Raw genomic sequence first — 26,839 nt, forward strand, 5'->3', positions numbered from 1 at the left:
ATCATCACGCAAGTAGGCATCAGCACGTGCATGCGGACTGATGTATGCGCCTTGTGAGTGCTTTTGAGATATGGGATTTGACATGGCTGGCCAACATTTTAAGGTAGGTTATAAGCTTACCCTTTTTCTTTTCTTTTCTTTTTTTCAAGCAAGCCAATAAGCGCGTATGTTTTTTCATGGCGTAAATCAGCGTCCATTCTCTCGGTTACGGAACGATATTTACTTCAAGCTTGACTTCCAACATTGCTATAGAATATCTGCATTTCGGAACTTACGTATAATTGTATATTTACCATTGAAGTGTATTGTTGTGCTTAGAACTGTATAACACGTTCTTCCGTTTGTGATTCTTTTTATCTGACATTTACTTTCTCGGTTTTTATGTATTTTGCTTTATTGAATCCTTAAACCCACATTTTGATGCGGACAGGTCTTAACTTCGCGACAGCAATGTGGAATGTTCTCGCGTTGCTGCCACACTACCAGATGTGTAAAATGCAGATGTCGTTTTTTTTTTGCGTGCCGTTATTTTTTTTCTTCCCTCTCTCTCTCTTTCTCATCAACAAACATTTTTGTCACTTTCACTGTGAATTAATAGTGAAACGCACGCGATATGCGGAGGTTGCGGGTTCGGCACCCACGGGCGGCAAACCACTTTCATTTTTCCGTTTTTATCCTTCTGTACATTTCAGTTACAACCACAACTATTTTCCCCGTTCGGTGCAGTCCTTGGCTTGATTATCTGTAGGCTTTTTATGGTGATATATACATTTATATATATATATATATATATATATATATATATATATATATATATATATATATAGTGTGTGTGTGTGTGTGTGTCGTGCGGTATTGTGGCCCGTGCCCCGTGGTTCAAGGAACGTTGTATCCGTGTCTAAACGTGAGTTATATTAACCAACACAAAGCCGCAGCAATCATAGCCAGCTAAATTGACACACAAAAAAGAAAGCGAGGCATAGCGTGAAGGCACGAAACACAGACAGGTATTTCTTCTTGCCAGGCTTCTGGGCATCACTTTCTATAAAGATCGCTTCGCTGTGGGCTTTTGGCAGTAGTGTATTCGGCAAACTCGGAACATACACTACAGTCAATCGCTACCCTCTCTCGTTGTGCCGGACGTATACACAGTCGAGAAAAATGCATGCCTGGTGAAGCCTTGTGTTCCTTGCAACGTATGCCGTCACGCTGTGGAGCAGGGAAATGCCGATGACGCGATGTCGACCGCGTCACCTTGAACACATTCGATGAGTTTTGCCTGAGCTCGTCGTGAGGGCCGTGCGCAGCGTTCGAAGCGCGAGCAACTTGTCACAGTCAGACGTCGAGTTGGCGCCAGCGTAAGCGGTTTCAACGATCTGCCGGTCGTCGTCTACATGACATTGCAGAGGCTTCCATACATGGATTCTCCTCGAAGCGTGAGCATCGAAGGCTGTCGACTCAAGTCGTCTGGAGCCGCAGGCTAGAAGCATAAAAGAAAGAAGAAAACAAGAAAAAATATGCCGTTTGCGTAACCAGCTTGCTAGCCTCGCCTTCCGAGCTTCATCTCTTTGCCCGTGTTCTACAAGGATCTACGCGCCGACTGTCGTTTTGGTCGAAAGTACGCAAGCCATTATGGCCGCACAGGGACAACTTAGTGTGCTGAGGCACCAATATTGAGGTTGCGCTGCTACAAGACAACATTCTACGGGCAGTTCGGGAAATACCCGCCCGATTGGCGAGCCTGGTGACACACATAGACAATCTCAGTAGGCTGAGGCGGAACGGTTGCCGGCTATGTATGCCAGGCTGACCACGCATGGTGCAACACCACGACCACCACCACCACCACCACACAATTCAAGCTGCGAATATCACCAAATTACACGAAGGTCCGTGACGTATCGTGGCCGTTGTACGTGAGTGGCTCGGTTAGCGATGACGCAGTTAGTGTTTTAATAGCCGGCAAATTTTGCTTGCATGTAGCTTCTTCCACTGTTTCCACCGAGTCTGATTTAAATGTATAAAACGAAGCATACATGCACAGTAACTTTTTTATTATTTGAAGGGCATAGCGCTGTATATAGAAGATTATTTTGAATATAGTACAACGGACACGTCATTTTCAGACACTTCTGCGCGATGACAGTGTGTATTCACGCACATTCAGGCACGCACAAATATATAAAAAAAAATTCTTGACAGGTTGAACTGTTTCCTAAAAATTGGATACTTTGATGGAGTACATGGCGCGATAAACGAGACGGACCTCCTAACCGACAGTCCTACATTAAGCTGCTGCAAATAATTCTTATACAACAACACTTTTTATTACGTTCCGACTAAGCAACGCGCTGTGTATACTGTTCTGTGGCACCATTTCAATTTCAGAGCAAGCTCAGTGTAACCCATTCACTTTTAGAGAAATCGAGTGCTCTGTTTATAATTCTGACGCCCCCCCCCCCCCCCCCCCCTCCACGTTTAGTTCGCATTTACAACAGTGATAAAAGTATGCGGACCAAGGCTTCTGCGATAAAAGTGAATGTTCACGGTGCCTTGCCATGTAACCTGAAAACCGAAGGTCTAACTTGGCAGTACAAACACTGCAGTGCAGTCGTGGTTAGCTTCAAGCTGCCATTGTCCGCTGCCAAGACATTCGGTTTCTTGGTCCATGGTCCATATACTTTTGGCTACGGGAGTACATTCAACTATCATACAACTCACTTTCAACCATAATTTACATCATGCTAATGCAAGAGCCGTATTGAATAAACAGTTCGCTCCTGATATCATCTCACTTTGCAAAACAGTTTCCATGGTAGACGGACACATTGCTCACTGGATATTTTTTAAAGTGTGCATGCTACCTCGTTGTGTTGTTCATCCACTAAAGAACATTTTCGGCCTTTCGTATGGTAGACATGATTTCAGATGTGACTTTCCTCGTTGTACACTCTTTGGAGTGAGCAAAATTTTACAAAATGTCTTGAGAGTACAACCACAGCACTGCTGTTGGGAAAGTCTAAATTTACAATATTTAGGACCGGCGCAGTTCTGAAGCCCGCAGCAGACTTCATTAAACAATATTTCGTCTCATGTAAAAAATATTACATCCATGGTGTCACCAGCCCCGTAAAGCTGAAGTTTTCTGAATAAGTCAGCACGCAAAATTTAGGCCCTTGGACTGACCGTCAGTATTCATCCACATACTATATTTTACTACCCTCGGCAGCAAAATATCCTGTAACAAGTGGAACATGTTCACCACTGTCTTTACTAGGCCATGAAATTTGGCTGTAGCCGAAATGAGCATAAATATAACTAGGCGTCACGTAAGTTGTTGCTCACTTCAATTACCCAAGAAACGTTGATGTGTGCAGCTGGACAATATACATATTTTTTCTGAGCACCGAACGTTTTACATAGTTCAGTTGCAATACTGTCACAAATTTAATAAGCAAGAGATTTGCATGTGGTCATCTTTTTATTACCATGCGCACCACCGCACAATTTGTCGCTCTCGCCCAGAAGGCTTGTGGCTATAGTGGGCTGCCTACTTCGCATCAGTATAATGTTGCTGAAGTGATGCATGAATATCTACTTCCAGAAGAGTCGTGTCCAGCATAGGTCACTTATTCTCACTCACTTTCAGACAGTCTAAGTGGCCTAAGGGGCTCAGCAACATTAGTTGGCATTTTAAACAAGTCAGACAAGACACGAACTCACAGATCGAGGCACAAAACAATGCACATTACATGAAACATCCATAAAAACGGACCCACAACGAAAGCCCATATAGAAGTCTCATGAAGGAAACTGGGGGTACATCAGAAAAGACGCTACTAGACAAGACTTTTGAAGAGACGCCGATAATGTTGTGTTGCGTATGTCTGGTGGTCTCGTTTATTAATCGCATACGAGGTTTCCTTAAATTTAAGGCCTTCTCGACTGATTTTGCAAACTGCAATGGCTCTGAACTCATCCGCTTGCCATGAGCGTGCAAATCATATCCCAATAAATTATTTCCCAGCCACGAAGAAATTTACAAAGGTATCGTTGTACTGGATGAAATCGCCACAAAAACAACAGAAGGTACGCAAGAGAGAGAAAGAGAGAGAGAAACATGCGAGCGCCGACTGCAAACTCAAGGCGCAATGGAGAAGAAGACCCCATTTAAAGGAGGGCATATTATAAAATTAAATGTTTGAAGCAGAAAAAAAAAGCAGAAAAACTATGCCAAGGCACAAACAGACCTCCCTTTTTATTGTTACTTCTGAACTTGAATGCTTAAGCAAAGCGCGGATTTTGCAAACTTTCTAGCCCAGGAAAACTTGTTTCTCGGCTATGGTGAGAAAGATTTCCTCTACGTGCTCAAAGCGTGCATAATTTCTCTGTTGATTTGCGCAGACCACTTGTCAAATACTCAGAAGCATTTAGATATCGTGCAGCAACCGCCAGCCTAACCCCACTCAGCCAAGACTGCGAGGAACCTGAAGATGCTGCTATGCTCATGAGTAATGGATGCTGTCAGTACTCTAGCAGCACACTAGCATTCAGTGCGACAGCATCTGAAATTTACAAACTTGTTTCGTTGAGTGCGTCCGTCCGCTATTCTATTGCATTGCCCTCGTCATGTCATCGCCATCATTAAAACGCTGTCGCCGTTATCCAGTCACTGTCGTCTGGCTGCCTCCTTATCCAAAGATTCACTAGCGCCATGCGGCGGAGAGAAACAAAACTTTGCTCAGCACAGTCCGCTGGTGATCGTGCTCATATATGCCCCAGCAGCTACGTGTACCTGGAGGCCGGACGCTCTTACCGTTCCATCATCGTGTACCACAGGGGCCTAAAACAACCTTCGCAGATGCGTGCCATTCTGGTAACTGATACATCAAAGACAGCGAAGCTGTTCGAACCGAGTTCTCACACCCTGGGGGCGCGATCTTTTAAGTGGCGGCAACCAGGAAGACTCCGTTGCGTGACCACGGCGACAGCCCTGTACCACCACAGTCGCGCAAACTCCTAGCAGGCCTTCAACGTGGGGACGGCATAAGGCAGCGTTAGAAACAATAATTACAGATTGGTGGTCAAATAGATAACGTGCGTAAATGTTGCGGTCGGTTTTAAAGAAGATACACACGCAGGCTAACTTTTGCTTTATAATCATTATTCGTTACGTTTCGCACCCGAACTCGGGGTTCCCACACACAGTGCGTCGCATTTACATTTTATATCGACCACGCCGTCCCACGCCGGCCTCCACCACCAGGTGAAAAGCGTCGCGGAACTCAAACGCATTCACTCCTCCTAACAGCTTCGTTGTAATACATGTGTGAAATATTGTGGGCGGTTACGACGCCTAGAATGGTGGCATTTGTGAATACACCTTCGGAGGCCGCAGCAGGTAATACGGTATAACGAGGCCGACGTTGCACGCACTGCAAAGATATTCTTCAGAATAAATCGCCATTTCTAAACGATGTTTTCTTTGCCGCCCCCCCCCCCCCCCCCTTGCGGGTGCTGGCTTCTGTACTGCCGAGCATACAACTACTTGGGCCGGGTCACTAGGCATGTGCTCCGGGGTGTATGTCCGAATTAGGACGTCTGGTATGAGCAAATGGGCATGTGAACATTCGCGACCAATCCCCCTGGATGCTTATGTACGACTGGTTAGGCGCCAAAATAGACATGCGGGAGAGCCAAGAAGAGAAGTCGACAGCAGGAGACTGTAGGAATCAGCCGCAGGGAAATGAAGAAGTGGACAACAGAAGCAGTATGATATGGAGAAAAAGATTGAATGGAAAGAATGGGACCAAAGCCTGCGTTCAGCGAGGTGCGTTGAGGTGCAGGGAAGTGAAAAGAAAAACAAGTGGGCCACAAAACTGAAGGCATCGACTGCAAAGAAGCGAAGAAGTCGGTAACAGAAGCGTACGAATGTGGAGAAAGCGGTTGAGGGAACAGAATGGAACTTGAGTGTGTACATTTAGCGATCAATGTTGAGCTACATGAAGTGAAGAAGGCGACGCGAGGTGAAGGCATTTCACTGAACGTCATTAAAAGCTTCACTTACGACCGATTCACACACGTGCGTGAGAACCGCCGATTTCTTTTTTCTTCTGCTTTCCGGCCACCGCCTCTCCCTGCAGGGGACGCTCCTTGCATTTTCAACAAAATAAATCGGTTGAACTTTATCGGCTGACAATTTCTTGTTGTTAGGTGCATCTCAGCTGGGCGCCGACCACGGGACTACTCTATGAGCTCTCTACAATTTAATTCATGCGTCCGTGATGTTGAGTTTCTGAGGTTCCCGATCGTCGCGGACTCTTATAACGCGAAGAACTCTTTGGTTCAACCCAGGCAGATATGTAGGTTCCTGTCTCGCATCATCTCAGGCTTCCTCAATAAAAATAAAATCAAGTGTCCGCAGGTGGCTTCGAACCTCCCACTCTCAGCCCATGCCGGTGATCTAACCATCAGACCACACACACTCTCTCTCTTTTTTAATTATCGTTAGGCCACAATTAAGTGCATCCTCCTCTCGTGCAACTATGAACTCGTTTTTTGTTTTTCCACACGTCTGGCACACAGAGCTACGTGAAGCACGTCGCATGGCACGACCGGAAGCACTTGCGCACGCGCTGTAGTTTAGATTCGGCCCCAGACTAGCGAATAAAACGTACGAGTGGTCGTCATTCTTACCATTGCTTTCGCCTGCGTCACGTCTAGTAGCAACAAGTTGCGTATAAAAGCACGAGCGTGCCGCCTTTCCCATTCTTCCCTAGATGACGCTAGCGCTTTGAGGCGCCGCGCCAGAAAGGAACAGCCTTCGGCATCGGCCCGTCTTAACGAAGCAGGTTATAGCTTTTCTGCGCCGGCGTACCACAACAACAACAAAAAGATCAGTCGTTATGCCACAGCCTTCATACTATCGTCGTCGCCTGCGTACTGCTGCTTTCTTCAGACACGCACGTTCGCTTCATGCAGACGATAGCTGGCGTTACACAAAACCGTCCGTGCATAGCACACTTCTCTTGTTCTTGTCATCTTATAACATATATAGAGTGTATTATTTTAATACTAGAGTTTTCAAAATCCAAAGACGCCGGCATTACTTCCACTGGAAATCGAAATGCTAACTAGATTATTAACAGAATTTCAATATTCGACTTTCTCACTAATTATTTCAGCGCACACGTTGCAGTGCATGAATTGAAGCCAGTGATATCAAAAGGCACAGCCACCTGGAAAGAATTTTGAAGCTTGCACCAATTTTGAGATAAGCACACTTCAAGCTTTCAGTGAAAATGCAGTGTTGTTCTACTTATTTAGCAAAAGGCGCTTTTTATACATTGCATCTCAAAAGTTACTGGAACACCGATGCATTTCATCACAAACTTTGGGAACGCATAACTCAAAACTAGTGCCATCCTCAGAAGTATCTCCAAGTGAATATCACTTTCCATTTAAGTCAGTCGCTACCATTTGTAGATTGCAATATGTGATGTAATCAGTTGAAGAGTTAATCAGCGATACTTGGTTAATTTTAATTACAGCATTCATTATGGTTTCTCATGCAACTATTGTGTGCCTCTGAGGGTAATCGGGGTCAACAATTATCATTGTGCTACACGGCACTGGTGATTATATATATATATATATATATATATATATATACATATATATATATATATATATATATATATATATATATATATTGTGAAACAACACACTGGAACAATAAAGTTTCTTGGCGGACAATCGAAACATGCGCACAACAAAATGTATATTACCCTATGCTTTATTGCGAAGTGCCATGCTGGTACATAATCTTGTACGCACTTTCAACCTACAAAACACCAAAGAAGCCACTCTTCCCACCAGTCGCACACGAATTATTCAAAGAAGTCCTTCGCGACTATTCGGTTGTTCGCGAGATGATGCAAAACACAACTCAACATAAAGTAGCAAACAAAAATTATAAAAGGAGTAAAGCACACCTATATTTTCGAAATTGATGAACTCTACACAAAACATTGGGCGACACATTTGTAAGAAAGGAATGATCTTGTGTTTCATTGATGAGGAGTGAGATCTGAATAGCACAACCAAGTCGTCCAGAAAATACCGTCAAGATGGTTCTAAAACACTGTAAAGCTAAATAACTTCCTCGGGCAGCTACATGCGGATAAAAATAAACATCCTTAAGTACTTCACTCAGGCCTGATCTCGATTATAGAAAAAGACGTCAACTTGGAATAGCAGTTGTCATCGTGGATGTTAAAGCCATTTATTGCGAACTGCTCGATACGCCTCCCAGGTTTACCTGCGGAGCACAGGTAACGCCTTGGTCAGGAAGCCACTGTCCGATACGCGGAATCATGCTGTGGAATTGAACAGCTTTCACTAACTTGGGCATATGCCGTTCTAAAAGAAAATTACAAACATTTTAAGTAGGCCGCACGAGTGTCCCAGTTTGTTGCAGTGCTAGGGCAACATGGCGAAATGCTTTGTGGCTCATCGAATTTGTCAGTCGACTTTTCTACTGAATGCCTTACATACAAGAGGAATGAACTTTCTTATGATCGAATCGCTCAACAAAAAAACAGTACTCCGTGTAAAAGCGGTCTTGAATTCTTATTACCGGCATAAACAGATATAGTGGAATGTATGTATATATTGTACTTATGTGTACATACGCGCAAGAGGAGGGTTAAATGCGAAGAGGACGAGGCTCGACTGCCCTGCGACTGCCTCGATAAATTGCCTTGGCTGAACTATCATCGCTAATTCGCAAATAAACGCGACACACCGTCACAACGTATCATGAAAGCACTCCCATCCTCATCACACACTGCAGTATAAACAACGCACTGTTTCATTTGGACTCTGCATGCAAGGAATAATTTGTCATGATGAATTCAAACATGGCCTTACATATAAAATGCTTACCGCAAAGTGCGTTTTAATGCAACTGCAGATGTGGCACTATCGTGATAAGTGTCAAGACCACTGGAATGTTCACTGTTGACTATGTCATCTCAATACATGACTTTGGTGAAAATGCTTAGCTGCTGCGATAAATGCCGCCTGAGTAAGCCCACAGAAAATGTGTCTTTGCTCTCTCGAACCTTGTTAACTTTTGGCAACTGCTTCGTGGCACATTGTAACATCGTTATTACACCAGTCGTGGGTATCTTAATAAAATGGGCATTATTTGGGCGTGAGGTACTGTTAAACATGATATAAAATGCATTCAATGAAGCCTGATATCCTGTATCACGCGGTAAGTGAGCAAACTGCTACAACCTAACCTGCTTCACGCTGTGGACGTAATTAAAATATCGCCTCCAGAATATTTATCGGTCAAGATGGGCTTACCATACAGTATTTGTAGCCATACCGAGAAATTTCGGACCCTGCTCGTGCCGCCATTTGTTGAACTTCGCCGCACTGCATCAGCGCAGCTCAATAAGCAGCACAAAAACTTCCATTTCGGAAGGCCACCCGAATTTCATCAATATTCACTCATAGAAAAGTCACGAGGGTATGACCTTTTATTAGCATGTATATTTATGGCACTTGGTCGTGAAGCCTTTCTGGCTTTCTAGCGTTGCTTTTTTGGTCAGTAGCAAAGCACTGCTATAACAGAGCATGAAAGTTACGAATAAACGCTGTAAGTTGCGATAGTGCACTGCAGTGAAGTTCGACAGATAGCCTAAGGGGCAATGTACAAAATACTGGACGTGGGTCCGACCTTTCATGAATTCTTGGGCCTCTACTCCTTGGTAAAGCATATATGAACAAAAATGAGCTCTAAGGCCTAACTAAAACATTCGCATGGCACGACAGTTGTAGCCTGATAAGCAACTAAGCACCTGTAGGCCTACACTAAAAAAGAGTAACTTGGAACTACAAAGAATGGCATGATACGTAAAATGAGCTCACAACACAAGTAACCGCTAAGACTAGCCGCACGATAAACAATAAAAGCATTGCTGGACATCACTGCAGCCCTCGGTGTCCCCATCCCCGCAAAACTGTCTATTGTCTCATCGACAGCCACTTCCATAATGTAATCGAGCTAATGGATTGTCCCAGGAAACTTGCGGAGTTGTCTTCAGCACAAAACTTAAGCGCACAAACAACGCCATAATTTCAGCTGGTCAGCTGTCTCACAGATGGCGTCTAGAAGTCTGCGCGATTCTATTGCGCGCTAAACATGCATCCTGTGCTTAGCAGCAGCCTAGTGAATACGACCACCGCAATGCTGCAGCTAATATTCTTTGGTTCTGCATAATAGGGCCACTTGAGCTCGTTCTGCATTGGGGGCCGTCTTGATGGCCGGCGCTGGAACGAGTCTTCACGGGAGACCGAACAGTCCATCCACACCTTGCACCGCCACGAGGAAATAACGAAAGGGTTTGTTACTGCTGCACTCCAAGTGGCTAAGCGGGATCTGAGATAGCGTAAAGAAATGCGCGAACAAGCGCTTTAAAGTGGAGACAGAATGACGTCACCTTAGAAGAAAACTCCAGCTGCTACAGCTGCAATGTCATTCTTTCGAAGAAAACAAGACTCGCTCCTGTTGTTGCAATGACACTGAAAGTTGGCACGGTTATGATATGCCATTCGGAGTCCTCATAACCACGTTGAGCAAGCAGCCATGGGGCCAAAGTGTCCTTGGTCGAGTGCGAAATAGTTCGCGATGGCACTGGTAATAAGCACTATCGACCTCTACAAAAAAAAAAAAAAAAAGAAACCACCACGTCTTCTCAGCACACAGGGCGGATGGGTGGTCGAGTTCGTTCTCATAAGTGAGGGGCAGTAGACGCACGTTTTCACACGACACACGCTGTTGTACAGGAGGGGCGAAACTGTCCTGGGCACAACTTGTGGCGAAGAAGCCGGCCTAACCCTAACCAGGGTTACCAACCACAGCTTCGCCGAGGTGCCCCCACGGAGCGCTCCGGGTCGGCGCGTTCCCATCATCCCTCAGTCGGACGGAGAGTCGTAGGGGGCGTTGGTGAATATCAAGCTACCGCTATACGCTCCCAGTGTGTAGGCATTTGACGGCTGCAAGAGAAAGCGACGCCAGAGAGGCCCAATCACATTAAAGGTGCGGAGGTTTTACGCGCTGACTAAGACGCGAAGTTCCAGGCTCTTTAAAAGCGAGACGCTTCAAGCCGCCTTTCGATCGGCAGATCCGACGAACGGTAGAGCAAGTTCATCGCTCCCTCGCACAGATGCCTAATTCGTGAAAAAAAAAGGTGTAGAATGAATAAAGTTAATGTCTCGCATCTGTACAGCTTTGCCGCTGGCTGGAAAGAGCCTGAAACGACGCGTCGTATCCTTACCCTTGTTGTCTCGTTAAGCTTATGCGAAATAAGTGTATAAGCCCCGTGCATACTGTCTGCTCGCTTTTTACGTTTGCTCTGATAAAAAAGAATTATTGTTGACCTGTTTAATATCATGTCGGCGTACGGTTTCCTTAGAGAGACACGTGTGGTTCTGGTGTCTATTCCTCGCAGTGAAGAAACCAAGCACAGCTTTTTTTCATCGCATATACTGACGTAGCCCATAAACTTGAGTCTTCTGGCAATTGTGCCAAGCACACTGGAGCAAGCATTCCAGCCAGCAGCCTTAGCATGCGTCGATACGTCTACGCTATAAACTGCCCGTGCTGAGCAATTCACGGCAATCTATTTATGTTGTGTGTCAAATACCCGCGTTCTTTTCCCTGTTCTCTGTGCGAGTAAGCAACTCTAAAGATTCAGTGGCTATAGTTTTGGGCTGCTGAGCACGACGTCGCGGGATCGAATCCCGGCCACGGCGGCCGCATTTCGATGGGGGCGAATTGCGAAAAACGTCCGTGTACTTAGATTTAGGTGCCCGTTGAAGAATCTCAGGTGGTCGAAATTTCCGGAGTCCTCCACTACGGCGTGCCTCATAATCAGAGAGTGGTTTTGGCACGTAAAACCCCCAAATTTAATTTACATTTGTTTAGCTCCAAAGATTAGCCAAACTATGACACATACGTGCAGGTGTGGAAAAAAATCCACTGGGACACGGGAGCTGTGGCTTAACTGCATCGCAATGCCATCTAGATGTCTTAGGAAGAAGCAAGAAATTAGATTAAACATGCGCACAGACCGGCCGTGAAAAAAAATTCAGTCCCAATGAGATGCAGTTCGGCCACAGCTCCCATGCTCAAATTATTTTTCTCCGCACCTGTACATATACCACCTTCAAACTGATAAATCGGAGTCACGCAACAACTAACTTTCCTGACATTGGGAAGCAATCGCGCCTCCGCAGCAGATGCTAAAATCAGCTGCCGCTCCCACGTCTCGAAGCCCTTAAAAATTGAATTTCCTATGTATTCTTGTGCATGACAAAGACGGGAATCCTGCCGATGTGCGCCCAGCATGTCGCATATTAGGTGCCTCAAAATAAAGCATGTAACATAGTTAGTAAGCGATAGGTTCACAGAAAGCCCCAGCAACAAATAAACATAAAGGATGCTTAGCAGAACAGGCAAGAAGAGCATTATTTTTTTAAGCCAATAGATGTCAGATGAAGATGCAGTTCGAATACTATGATGAAAATGTCAGAAGTAAAAGCAACAAACGTTGGACATTTCGCAGAGGTCATACTGACAAAAGAGAGCGAAGAAATTATCACATGCACCAGTAAAATGGAATAGAAAAATCGCCGTTTTTATTTTCGATGTTTGCCCCGATGTTTCTACACCTGTCTTTTTTTTTTTTTATCGAAAGAATCAGTCACACCGGACAACAAGTTCTTTGACAAATTTTAATTTATAAAATCGGTGCTATCGTGATACATGACGTGGGCTGTCGGTGCTGCTTACATAAAAATAGTGACTTGGCTATATACACACTTTCTGTTCTCGGTTGGTGCAGTGAAGCATGTAATGGCGCGTCATTCTGTGAACTGTGTGAGGATGTCATAAATAGGAGACTTCACATACAAACAGAACATGGCACCACACTGCGGCATACACTCACAAACACAACAGTGAAAGAACAGACCAAGAGTGTGACAAAAAGACAAAAAAAAAGAAGAAACTACTGGAGGAGACACACAAGACAACGCAGACACCAACAGGAGGTAATAACATACAGCTTAGAATTCTCATAATGCTCTTGCGTTAAATTAAATACAGAGGCCTAAAGGAGCCTTCTGATATACGCGTGGAACAACCTAGAAGGAACTGGTTTTCAACACAACGCAAAGGTGACTGTGAACCTGTCATTGGTCGATAGAACGCACTCTGTATCACAGGTTATAGGAAACTTGGAATGGGGGGAAAGATATATGTGACACTCATTGAACGCTTGCTTTCCGGAAATAGCGTACCTGGCATTCAAACACTTGCCACTGTGCCAACATGGACCTTTGAAAAAGTATGCAACCTATTCTCAACGATCGAAGTTGTGATTTTGGACCGTTTATACGGAACGCAAAATGTTGATGAAAGGCCGATTTCCAATGAAAAATGTGTTACTTTAACGTCTCCGCTAAAGATGTGGGAAAAAATCAGTTTACAGAACAGCCACTAGTCGGTGATGGGGAATTTGCATTCGAATGCTCGCACTAATATTCTATTGAAATCAACGAATAACGCAACTTAAGCACGGATCTGTTCACACCGTAAACACATCTTGACAGACATCACTTTTGTCTGCAAAACAAAAGGAACATTCTTGGTGCTATACTTTCGTTTTAGGCAAACTTTCGTATGCGCTCTAGCAGTGCCGTGCCACTGAACACTTAAACAAGCAAAACCTTTTGCTGGGCTAACTGTTCTATCCGTAAACGCACTGGCAGAGTTTTAATCCCTTTGCTCTGCGTAAGCACTCATTAGGGCCAAATTCACTGTTCTCCCTTACCGATTTCCACGACGCCTTTATACAGCGCGACGTCTCCAGTCTTTTTTCTAGCTTGTCGATTGGTCTTTGTTAATGGAATGGTCTCTGATAGAGGCGGAATTTGTGATAAATAGGTTATATTGTGGATCTCGCCCTGCGCGACATGGTTGTGTAGTGCTTACCATGACTGACACTACTGTGATTCTGAAAGCGTCACAACTCTTATCTGTCCCGTGATGAAGAGGGCTCGGCATTTACACTTCATAAATGATTACGGCGATAGATCTGTCATGGATGACAAGTTTGTTCCCCGTAAATATTGGGATCCAGGGCGCAGAAACATTCATCGAAGACTAAGAAAGAAATTCTTGAGTAGACAAAAAGAAGAAAAAAAGGTAAACTCATCCTGTTGGCCATCGCAGGGATCATATGAGCGTTGAACAGCCAGAATCTAAATGTGCTTGGCAGTTAACTTCTGACCTGCTTGTGATGTTCCGTGAACGATATGAAATCATGAATAAAATATGCAGTCGTAGTTCATTATAATGAGCACCTACCACGTTTGCGTGACACGTCACATCTTTTCAATCTAAGGTTACTTTAGGTTAGCGAAAATTTTGTGAGCCCGCACTTCTTTAAGTCCCCTTAAAATGCTTCTCTTTACGGTGAACTAAACGCTATGAGAGTAAATAAACTAAATTTTTCTTTTCCTAAACGTCAAGGAATAGCTTGTCTTTCATGTGCCAGTGTTCCCTGACCCACTGTGGACCTTGAAAAGTATTCTCATTGATTTCTAAATTTTTCTACAAGGCAATTTATGAGTAGTCATCATAGAAAAGCCTGAAAGTGACTCCGCCTAAGGGAAACATCTTCAGCCGTCTGAACTCAGTTTCTGCGCCCTGGTCTCGACGAAAAATAAAATAAAGGAGAAATATCTTGACGAGGAATGTCTGTCAGTGCTAACATTAAAAAGGCACAGTCGCCTAAAAACTGTTGATGGTGACTTCACTCGTCGACGCAATTGGCGCGTAATACAGAGGGCGCTTCTTTACCATCGGCTCTGCATTGCTCGCTTTCCTGGGCGTCTCGGGAAAGTCTTCGTCATCTCCAAGATCCATGGCACTCAGTTCCTTCAAAGAAGAAACACGTGCGCTTCAAGTCGGTGGCGCCACCTCACGCAAAAGCGAGGAACTAACGGCCTCATCGCGAGATTTGAGCGGGAGAATTTCAATCTCCGTTTTACAACGCGGTTGGCACGCATGTACAAATATGCAACAGTAAGAAACGAGCACACATCACAAAAGACAGCACACCTGATCACATTAAGCGGCCACAACCACACGGAAGAACCGCCACCACAAGTGCAAATGACTGTACGAAGAGGGCTGAGCTTATCAATTACGTACAGATATGGACGTCGTGAATAATGCAGGTGACATCGGCTGTCTATTCTCTGACGCGTGCGGTCGCAAACACGTTGATTCATTAACTAAGAAAATGAGTTTCATTTTGGGGCCTTCGCATCACCGTGCTGAATTTACATATCACTTTGTTTCGTTGATGCTTTAACAGATTTATATTTCAGCATACAACCTTAAAAGACTTTGCACCCCTTCGGGCTTATCTTGGCCGAAAGCGATAATCGCCATCTGTCTTTCTTGCAGTTCCTTTCCTTAACGCTGCGCTGCAAACCCGGCACTTCGAAGTCACGAAGGCCATGAGCGTTATCAGCGTGACGTAGCATTCTAGAGAGGAATGAATGAATGAATATTTGATGTTTAATGGCGCAATGGCCAGATGTGGCCAAAGAGCGCCATGCTAATGATTAATGAGTTCGCAGTGCCTGATGGGTTTATGGTCTTAATGCGCCGTGGCTGTAAAGGGGCCTAAAAGAGTCGATGCAAATTCCATAAAATGTACGAGTAATAAAATTATGGAAATGACTATTGGCGTGTACTATGAACATTAAAATGGATTGAAAAAGGATGATGCAATATATAAAATATGCGATTGTCTAGATGTATAATATTGTCTAGAGCACTACTGCCTCACCGGGGCCCTTGAAACGCAAGGGCCTAGAGGCATGTGCTATACAGAGAATCTATCCTAGCGATATCCTCTGGAAAGAGGATACGCTAAGAAATGAATGGGCTTGTAACATGTAGTACAACATCTTTCAAGCAGCGAGCGCTGACTTTTCAAGAAAGGAGACGCAAGCGAGGCAGGTGATGATTATTGTGGTGGGACAAGATGTGCCCCAAGAGGTGCAAAACTTTTTAAAGACTATGTTCATTGGTACGCGAACAAGCTACGAGTTTATCAAAGTAAATGATAAAGTGGTGAAACAACGATGAGAGCTTAACCCGTTTTTTGTGTTAAACATTATACCGCAAGCAGCAGGTCTGATAACGCAAAAGCTCAACAACAAACTTGAGCAACCAGTTAACGAAATTCTGCTTTGTGAGAAGTCTAGCGTCCCCTTTTTTTCTTTCTCCTACCAGCACACACCACGTGGTTCCTACAGTGAGCCGGATTATCGCAAGAGCACCACTTTAACCGAAGTGATCTTGTTAAATTGATTGATGAGTGCTTTGGAACAGCGAATAGCTTCTGAAAAGGTAGTATTTTCACAATGCCCTATACCCAGTTTCCTTCTATTCCCGTTTACCTTTCCTTGTCTGCTTCACTTTCAAACGTTCTACGTACTGACTTGTAGTTTCAGTTATTCTTTCATTGCTGTGTGTGACGACCCGTGCTGCTTAGCATAATCTGTTTTCAATTATGAAACTATGCATCTGTCTTGCGCTTCCCTCATATAAGTGAAGATTCTTTTCATACTATTTTTTAATAATATCTGGACCCTTCAGACAACTAGTAGAGAAGTTTTTGGGTACTGTGTTTAGAACATTTCCTTATGATTAGTTATGCTTAGTAAACACTTGATTTAACTCGATGTTGAATCTACATCCGTTCTGTGGATCTGCCAAGCCGTGACTTACCGAAGACCCCAGAATGTCGTGATCGGCTGCAGGATCCCATTCGAGCTCTTGGGAAGCAGTGGATATGGGTCGCCTTGACTTATGCTGACCTGCAAAAAAAGGAAGAGATGCGGAAACTATTTATACCTCCCGTAGTGTTCTGGACTCCTCACTCATTATTTGCACACACCAAAATTAAATTTGGACTTTCTGGTGGCATTTAGCATCATGAGCCCATTTCAGCATATCAGGTTGTGAATGTCGATTTAGTAAGGTGGTACATATTTGGAAGTTCAAAAGATTCAAATATGCACTGCATGTATCATATAATAAATAAATGTACAAAATATGTACTATATGTGGAAGTTGTGGCCCATCTAAATATGTACTGTATGCACCACATGGTACATATACTACTACATGGTACAAATATAGTACACATATGGAAGTTAGAAGCTTGTAAGCAGGCACCAGAAAGGGCAGCAGAGAAATTGGGCGAAATTTTCATAAGTTGTAAGTCGAGCCTCTATCCGAGATTCTTTCTCATCCCAATAACGTCTTTCTCGCTTTTAGAGCAAGAACCGCGATGTATCCAGTACAGAACCCTACTGCTGCGCCACTGTGTAAGCGTTTGCTGTTCGTACATTTCCAAGTTATCTTTGCCGGGCCCAAATTGGCAGGTTCCTGGATACTTGAAAGAAACACTTCACAATAGATGAATAGAAAACGGCACACTTTCGTGCAATGTTACAGCAACAAGTAACCTGCAAGATAAACCCCAAAGGTGGCTCAGTAATTATAGAATCTTGCTAGTGAGCATGAGGAACCGGATTCGATTCTCCGCTGTGGCGGCCGCATTCCAATGGCGGTAAAATTTAAAACGATTGTGGCCCCCGATTTGAAGGCACGTTAAAGGATTCAAGGTCATTGCGCCCTGCGAAGGTGGATGACCAGCTGAGCAGCAAACATCGTAGTAGCAAAACTTGATAAATTCTTCATCGCATCACTCACTGTCACTTACTAACGAAGGTCAGAATGGCTTTGTGGTCATTATGATATTCACCGATCAGCATACCCGCAGCTGCACACACATTCTTTGATAATGTCAAATCGATGCACGTATGCCGTTGAGTGGTCGCTTGGGTCGGATCGGTGTGGCATTGCAAGCGATATGTCTGCGACACAAAACGTGTAATCAACTCCCTTTTCGGTCCCGACACATCCACGTTGAAATCACCGACAACAACCACAGGGGTAGTGTCATCGCAATTAACCGACGCAAAGTAAGTAGCCATGAACCTTACGGGATTATGATTCATTACATTTTTTCCTTGTTTACGGGGGTATGATACATTGACGATGACAGTTTTCGAGATGCTGTTCTGTATGTTGTATGCATGATTAGAAAGAATGTTAGCACTGCTCACTGCACTTTGCTGAGTGCTTGTAGCCTCTGCCTTACAAGGCCATGAGCCACTGCACTTTTTGCTTGCTTACGGGGGTATGAGCTCTTACAGGGGTATGAGCCATTCATAATGATAGTTTTTTGTGTGCGATAACGAGAATTCTATGGTACCCTAGCCATATACAGCTTTGCTGCAAAAAAATAACTCACCATGCCGACCCTGCGAAAGTGGATGTCCAGCGAAGATGTAGCAAAACCAGCGCTACAAGTGCTGAGGGTGTATGCAAGGCTTTACTGATGGTTCGGGTGCTTGTTTTGAGCTTGTTCTTTATTGAAATGTATGCTGTCATGTGTGTTGTATGGGTTATTTCAATGAATGTGTGCACTTTTCGCTTCACTTTGCTGAGCGCTTGTGGTCTGTCTTACGGAGGTATGAGGCATTGCATATGCGGGTACGATTCATTTCATTTTTGCCTGTTTATGATAATATGAGCCATTGTTGATGATGATAGAAGCTTATATTGAACTTGTTCTTTATTGAAACGTACACTGCTCTGTGTTGTATGGGTGACTTCAATGAATTCATGCACGTGTCTCCTCGCTTTGCAAAGTGCTTGTAGCCTCAGCCTTACGAGGGTATGAGCCATATCAGTTTTTGCTTGCTTACGAAGGTATGAGCCAATGCATTTCTGCTTGCTTAATGGGGTATGAGCCATTCCTAATTATGATAGAAGCTTCTTTTCAGCTTGTTCTTTATTGAAACGGAGGTTGCTCTGTACGTTGCATGCAATATTCCAATGAATGTATGCAATATTCGCTTCACTTTGCTAAGTGGTTGTAGCCTCTATATTACGAGGGGGTTGAACCACTGCATTCTTGTTTGCATGGAGGGGCATGACCCAATGCTGGTGATGATAATTTTTGTTCACGGAGGCACGCGAGAAATTCCGACCACCGAGAGGCTAACAGCTTCGCTGTAAACACCACAGGTGGTCAAATTTATTCCGGCGCCCTCCACTCATAGGCTACATTGAAGCTTCGGAATGTTAAACCCCACAACCTAATTCTAACTGCGTATGTAGAGGGCTTGCTTTGTAACTTCATGGTAGTTTCATTGGGCCATGGCCATGTCCGGAATTTCAAGTGCGCCCTACTGAAGCGCTCCTAGCATTCTCACATGATATAGGCATCCAATGACACACTGTAAATAACTTTTAGTTCACAGCATTTCTGTCACTGTACAGTGTTTGTGTGTGTTAAGGCAATAGCTTTCTTTGTCCTTCCCTTCTTCAACGTGAACTAGCAGGCTAGAGCCACACAACTCAGGTCGATCTCTCCACGTTTTTCTCATTAGCTCTTTTTCTCTCTCTCTCTTTCTATCTATCTCTCTCTCTCTCTCTCTCTCTCTCTCAGGCCACTTTGAATGATTGGACGATCTCGCACAATAAGCAGTGACACATAAACAGCGACCCAAGTTGTCTAATAGCTTGAGTCATGCCTCACTGCTTGGTCCTCGGCCCATAATATGTTCTGATTAAACAAGCAATACCGTATTTACTCGAATCTAACGCGCACCTTTCTTCCGGTAAAACGGGTCCAAAAATTGCATGCGCGTTAGAATCGAGTACGACCCTCAATCCGCGTTACCATACCGCCATCGGCATTCGAAAAATGGCCGCCTCGTACGCGCTCCTAGCCCAACTGCCGTACCTTCCTCCATGTGCATAACTCCATGTTGTACATGTAACCAGGCACTGGTGTAACCTAGTCTACCGCCTGTCTTCCCGTTTTCTGCGTTTATTCAATTTGCATGATAGCGCCGACTGCGAAGACACGCCGAGTCCACCATGATGCAGTATTTAAAAGGAAAGTTATCATGTGCGCGGAGACGGACGGAAATCGGGCCGCACCACGGGCGTTCGGAGTTGCCGAAACTTGCGTGCAGGACTGGCACGAAACAGAAGGAGAATATTTTCGCCAGCAAAGCAACAAGGAAGGGTCTCATTTGACCGAAGCAGGGCCGCTTCGCCGAAGTAGAAGAGCTGCTCGCGGAACACGTGCAAGAGCGGCAGAGCGGCCTGTGACGACCGATCTGCTCAACGTACGGGCGATGCAGTTAGTCCTACAGAAAGGGCTAATGCGGAGTGACTTCAAAGCGAACAAAGCTGGCTATCAAATTTGATGAAAATGAAAAGGCTTTTCTCTTCGAAGGCAGACAAGGATATGCCAAAAATTGCCTGAAGAATATGAAGAGAAATCGCACAGTTTTCAGCGGTACGTTTTGAAATTGCGCCATAGAAACGGCTACCACTTCAGACAGATTGGAAATACCGATCAGACGCCGCGCTACTTTGACATGCCTGTCACCACAACCGTTGAGAAGGGGGCGAAGGAAGTGCGCGCTTTGTCTTCCGGCCACGAGAAAACTAGTCACCACAATGCTTTGTCGCACTGCGGATGGGTACAAGCTGCCCCAGTATCTTATCTTCAGACGGAAGACGCTCCCGAAAGGAATCGCGTCTCCGAGTGGCGTGATTGTGCGCGCAAATGAAAATGGCCACGGACTTGGTCGCTGACTGGATTGATAACGCTTGGCGGAAGAGACCCGGCGGCAGTTTGGGTCTGCGTGGGATGCTTGTGTTCGACGCGCGCAGGTGCCACCTTGACCAGCGCCTCAAAGAGAAGCTGGCTGCATGCAACACCGACCTTCTCATGATACCCGGCGGCATGACAACGCAGCTCCAGTCGCTCGATGTTTGTTTGAACAAGCCAGTGAAAGATAGAATTCGGGCGCTCTATACCGAATGGCTTGTCAGTGACTGCCACGAATTCACGCCCGCCAATAAAATGAAGCGTGCCTCGCTAGAGGACTTCGCAGGATGGGTGAAAGATGCATGGTGCACGATCCCGTCTGCCATGGTCAACAAGGCCTTTATAAAGTGCAAGATTTCGAACGCCATGGACGGCACCGAGGATGATATGCTTTGGTCTGTTGATAGCGATAAGGTGTTGTAGAATAGCGACGACGAGTGATATCTACTGCCCCACGCGACTCGTACCGGCGCAGTGAAAATCTTGGCGGCAAGGTACGCCACTTCCATTCGTGATGTTATTCATCGCAACTTAGCCTATTGAGAATAAATCTGTTTTTGCCAAATGAGAGAAAATAGTATTTCTATGTGAAAGCACGAGGTGCGCGGTATTGTACTCTTTTTTTTGTCACGGAAAACAGGTGCACGTTACAATCGAGGGAGCGTTAGAATCGAGTAAATACGGTAATTAATAGTAGTATTGCAGGCGATGCTGTAAAGCGCTGGGTCTGGGCACGAAAAATTAAATAGGATGCCCCCGTTACCCGAACACACGTCAGAGCCCCATTGCAATGCTACTCCTAATCGTTAGGATAGGAAACGAAAGAGATCTCGCAGACTACTTTCTCGTGATGCGTTGCCAGCTTTCGTCAATTATAATGCTGTTCGAGGTGTTTTTTTACAAGTCATTTGCAATGTTGTTGTCTTTTAAATGTTTCTGTGTTTCAGCTTTAACTGTGAAGCAGCAATGAGAGGCAATGGAAGTTTGTCAATCGAGATAAAAGGAATTACCTAAATTCGACAGGTCACATTTTTTCCAAGAACTGCCATTCGCACACTGAGTAACCAACTTATTCAGTCTTCGAAAAAGCTGCCAGATCGAGATTACTGGAGACGCGTTATATTAATTTTCCAATCACTCTCGGGTTGTCGAAAACTTCACGCTAAGTATAGGCTCTACATATTCTGTTACCGTACCGGCATCAGTGATTTCGATGCCGCGCTGAACCTTGAAAGCAGCAAGTTAAACTCTGCTATCTTCTCTGGGTTCGCGGGTTCCAAGAAAAGGTTGAAGTTCCGAGCAGCCTGGAAACATTAAGGCCAGCAAAACCATACATCACAATGCCTTTCGTATAAACTGCATTGTAGAGGCTATAAGTGCATATACGAGGCTGCGCTATGAGGCTGTGGAGATATTCAGCTATTTCTCAGATCCGGCGGTCCATAAAAAATTGTTGTTGGACTGTACTACTAGTTCGCAGTGCCAATGAGCCCCCCTCCCTCCCCCTCCCTCCCCCTCCCCCCAAGTCTAAGCTTTGCGATGACCCGCCGACCGACCTAAATACAGGAAAATTCTGGCGAGATGGTTACCTAGGCCATTTGCTATGGGCGACACTGCTGGGGTCGAGTTTCGGTGGTTCAGGATGGGCCTTGGCGGCGTCGAATTGGCCGGTGGCACAGATTTTGGTATGATCACGTCAAGCGACTTGCGAGGCGTCGACGAAAGCACTTCTTTGTTTGTCTGAGGAACCGGCTGATAATCGCTGTTCACCCGGCTGAAGCTGACAGCTAGAACCAAGGAAAAGGAGAGAAATAAAAAAAAGAAGTCATTGACACGAAAGAAAGCGCTACAGTTTGAAAGAGTACCTGAAAACAATAGAAGGATAACTCAAAGAAGTGCCAGTAGTTTTCATGGCTTCAGCTGACTGTATACTGCAGGCATTTTAAACATTACCTTTGCTTTCAATACCAAGACGTAGTACCCGCGGCAGAAAGTAGCTGGTTCAGTGAATGATATTCTCTAAAGCTGCAAACATTGCCAATGTGCACTGTTTCCATATGTATTTTTCGCGTCTTCGCAACTTTATGCAAGAGTTATTCCAAATAGCGAAAGATACCTACAGTCCTATCGGCGCGGCTCACTTAAGAAGGAAATGTGAACAGCGCCACCTTTTGAATAAGGAGCTATAGCACACCATACGGAGATAACAGCCGAAGGCATACAATGTATGTAGAAATGTTTTTTAACGCAAACAGTTAAAACAAAGATTTGGGATATCACGTCAGAAAACGACAAATGTGTGCAATCACTTAGAAGCAAACGCCGACACTCGCCCGCTCTCCCACACCTGCTGCCACAATTCTTAAGTGACCCCTTTTAGCCTTTACGCAAGCATAATTTGTTCTTTGTTTTCGTTTTATGAAGCCATTGTAGCGCTATTAGGAGAAAGACCAGAGAACCACACACCCCAGGCGCCCGTGGTGTCTCGTTCTCTGTTCTTTACCTAAGGTCGACCAACCTTTGGCGGGTGAGTTGACCTTGCGCCTGGGAGTCGGCCGCGCCGGATTGTAGGTGGGTCCCTGCCGGAAGTAAGTGAGGTCCTCGCGCAACTTCTGGTGCTTATGACGCTTCTGCAGTCGCCAGGCGTAGAGGAATACCCCGATCAGCACCACGATGAGCACGACACCCATGATGACCGCCACTCCTGCGAGAACGCCGATAGCGAAGACAGCGTGACCGGACATATGTACAGTAGCCAATGGGAATCAAAATTCGGGATATTTAACTACGACAGCAATTATACGGACAATCCAGGCAAACTTGCGCCGTCGCCGTGATGTTCCGCATGAAGTTCGAGTGCGATAAGGTCTTAGCGTGCCGCGCGCCCCGTATGCAGTGAGTGCGATGGAAAGCGTGCGAGGATGAGCCGAGAAGTATTGACCCTTTTCGCGGAGCAGTTTGTTCTAGAGAAACAAGATGGCGCTTTCGGTGGCGCACCGCATATCGCCTCAGTGACAGCGCACGAATACGAAACCATTACACCTTCCATCTTGCTTCTGTGCGATCAGCTGTCGGAAATGCAACTGAATTTTTGATAACGTACTGTGCCCAATCAAGCCGGATTTAAATTATGTGACTTGAAGACATGTGCAGTAGTTGGTTGCAAAAATAGTCGCTGGTATATTAAGGAATGGAATGAATCTGTGTAGCCAACTTCTCCGACCATTGCTACAACTGCCCGTCCGTGTCCTTACCGGCACTTCGAGATGTACGGCTTTCTTCGAGGATACAGAAATTTGCTCATCCGCCAACGTTTTATCGCTAACTTTCAAAGAAACTGCTTCAGCATCGAAACATCAGCAAGAGTGAGTACCGCTAGTTAAAGAACGACAAAGGGAGTAGCGCCGCTTCCTGTCATAGAACGTATCTCGCACAGTACCTACACACATATAACCCAACTGGCACGGCATCTTACGCCCACTCTATCGCCGACGTGTCAGTAAGTGAATGGAAGCACACTTGAATATATGCGCACCATATACGCACAATAAATGACGGACTACACCGAGAGCGCACGAATGTTCGAAGCTGAATGTTTCGTGACGGTCCACAAGAGTAACCGAGTTACTAGCGACAATACATTTTTGCTACAAGGTATTACAATGTACAAAACGGCTACATTTCAAGCTTTGCGCGCAGCAAGAACAAATCTATCGGAACTGAGCACACCCGCGAGCGATTAGGCAGAAATAATCACAAAAGGACCACACCAAAGAAATTTACTGATTCAGAAATGTGACAAGCCGCTGCTTCAAAAATACTTGCCAAATAAAGACGGAAGCGCAAGACACACTCAACCTGATTCAATTCACGAGCGGAAATTTCGGATGGCTTGGAATACATAGTTAGCCTCGCTTTTAAAACAAGCGCCATATACGCTGCTCGTGCCCTTTGGACACAGCTTAATCAGCTTCCAAAGCGCTTTTGCATGTTCTCTGAAGCTGTGGCCAAAGCTTCGTGTCGTCCACCCTGTCACCGTCTACGATATCTCCCGAAAGAGAGGTTGGCTAAGCCGCACGGGTGTCATGCATAGCCATTGTAACCATAGGCACTTGAGCCAAGGAATAGATGCGTCACCACGTGATCAAACATGGCAGCGCCCACAGGATCGCTGCGAGGAGGGTCAATATGGTGGCGTAATGCACGCCGCCTACTCGCGTGCTCAATCTTTCAAGTCACGTGATTAAGCGCCCATTAAAGGGGGCGTGAGCGCTCGTCTTCTCCCCTATGCCGGCAATGGCTGTCATGAGATGAACCTCCTTTTTTCATCACATTATTATTTGTGGGCACTTGCGGGTCCCGGGATTACGCAGCAAGTACTGTCAACATCTATGATTCACGGATCTTGGGTTCCGCAGAAAAGTTGAATTTCCGAACAGCTTGTGCCATGAGCCAGTAAAAAGCTACAAATGCTATGCTAGTCGCACATACTATGGTGCATCGACAGCGTAGAGCCAGACAGTGCCAAGCCGTGAGTTAAGAACCTACCGTAAACCTTTGGGCGCGCTGGTCGTAATAAGTAAGAATATAACTTTTTTCATTGCGCGAACTCGTGTCCAGAAAGACGGGTGTCACTGAAATGACAGCGACAACGGCGAGAACCGTTGTCAGTTGTCAAATTTGAACTCAGAATTCCAGCCGATAGGCCATAAAGTGTCGTACCAGTACTACTAGAGAACTCTGGTGCTAGTGTCTGCGGCAGCTTCAATTATGGCGGTTCAGCCAGCGTGAGAACGATGGTTAGTACATGAATTTGCCTAAACTTTGTTTCATGAATTCAAAAGGCTTTGTGACTCTCCAAACTGATCGTTTTGGCGAAAATATGACGTAACCGGACCACGATTCGCAATTTTTTATATTTTATTTTATTTTTTATTTTTTATGTCTAGATAATTCAATTACTTCGAAATTGAGGCGAATAAAAGCGGACAAAGCACAGTGAGCAAAGCCGCATGAACATCTGAAGACACAAGCACGAAGACTACACAAATCCATGTGCTGACCGTCACTACCATGATGGCTGAACAAGAGCACCGCCAGAGTTTCCTTTTATGATTGCAGTAGGAAACTCTATACCACAGGCTATTTATGCATGTGTCGACGCACATTTTTTGAGCAATCGCTACTGCTCGCGTAGATTCGATGACGTACAACACCGCTCGTGTGGCGCCCGCAACCTGATTTGACACGACTGCGCTACAGAATCGGTGACCACCTTTAAAAAAATGTTCGTCAGTAGACAAGTCGTGCACCGAGAGATAACTGAATAACAGTGATAACCTCGTGAAAAAAAATGCTTGCGTGCAAATATTAGCACAGGCTGGGAAACCCATTACCCAGGGTGCGAAAATATTGACCTTCTTTTCTCGCGTATCACGTCCCACGAACTTCTGACCCTGATAAGCATGTTAAGAACTTTGCGTAATTTCGGGCTCCCACGCAGTCGGCCTTAGCGACCGCTCCTTGATAAGAACTACTCCGCAATGTAAAACAATCCTAGACTGGAAGCTTTTTCCTCCCTTCCACCGAGTTGAGCACAGCGCCGGCGCTCGAGTGAGGCAGACGCTACGCATCTCAACAACTGCCGCGAAGTGTCAAAAGAAGCGCAGTGACCACTTCCGTCAAAAGGCGCCGCTGCCAGCCGCGCTCCTCAGACGAGGTGGAGCGTCGCGTGAAGAAACGTTCTAGAATGCGCGAGACTTCCAACACTAGTCTTTCTCACATACATAATCTCAGTTAGCTCGTCGGAGGAAGAGAAGGAGGCGTTTCGGGGAGTGCACTTACGCGTGCTGGTTGCCTTGGCGTAGAGGAGCTTGGTTGCTTGCGGATGGAAGGAGTTGTGCTTGTAGGGAACCAGGACGGGGTTCGTCTTGTGCCACTCCGGTACGCTGACCTGTGAACAAGGAGTCGTGAAC

At 45.3% G+C, this 26,839-nt stretch overlaps 1 protein-coding gene across 8 annotated transcripts in view; it reads right to left on the bottom strand.

The window, feature by feature from the left end:
• Positions 1–895: 895 nt before the first annotated feature.
• Positions 896–26,839, bottom strand: part of axo (axotactin) — a 196,996-nt gene continuing 171,052 nt past the window's right edge. For 4 of the 8 annotated variants that reach the window (XM_072284212.1, XM_050176084.3, XM_050176080.3 and 1 more), the window contains 6 exons: positions 26,709–26,817; positions 23,383–23,568; positions 22,454–22,651; positions 16,889–16,977; positions 14,942–15,019; positions 896–1,480 (listed from right to left, as the gene is read on the bottom strand). In XM_072284212.1, coding sequence (XP_072140313.1) covers positions 1,391–1,480; positions 14,942–15,019; positions 16,889–16,977; positions 22,454–22,651; positions 23,383–23,568; positions 26,709–26,817 — 750 coding nt within the window. In that variant the 3' untranslated portion in view covers positions 896–1,390. Of the gene's footprint in view, positions 1,481–7,777; positions 11,071–14,941; positions 15,020–16,888; positions 16,978–22,453; positions 22,652–23,382; positions 23,569–26,708; positions 26,818–26,839 lie in introns of those variants that run through there. The other 4 variants (XM_050176086.3, XM_050176083.3, XM_050176087.3 and 1 more) reach the window with 3 other exon arrangements.

The sequence above is a fragment of the Dermacentor andersoni genome, chromosome 9 (genome assembly GCF_023375885.2).
Source record: "Dermacentor andersoni chromosome 9, qqDerAnde1_hic_scaffold, whole genome shotgun sequence".
In the NCBI taxonomy this organism is placed as follows: Eukaryota; Metazoa; Arthropoda; class Arachnida; order Ixodida; family Ixodidae; genus Dermacentor; species Dermacentor andersoni.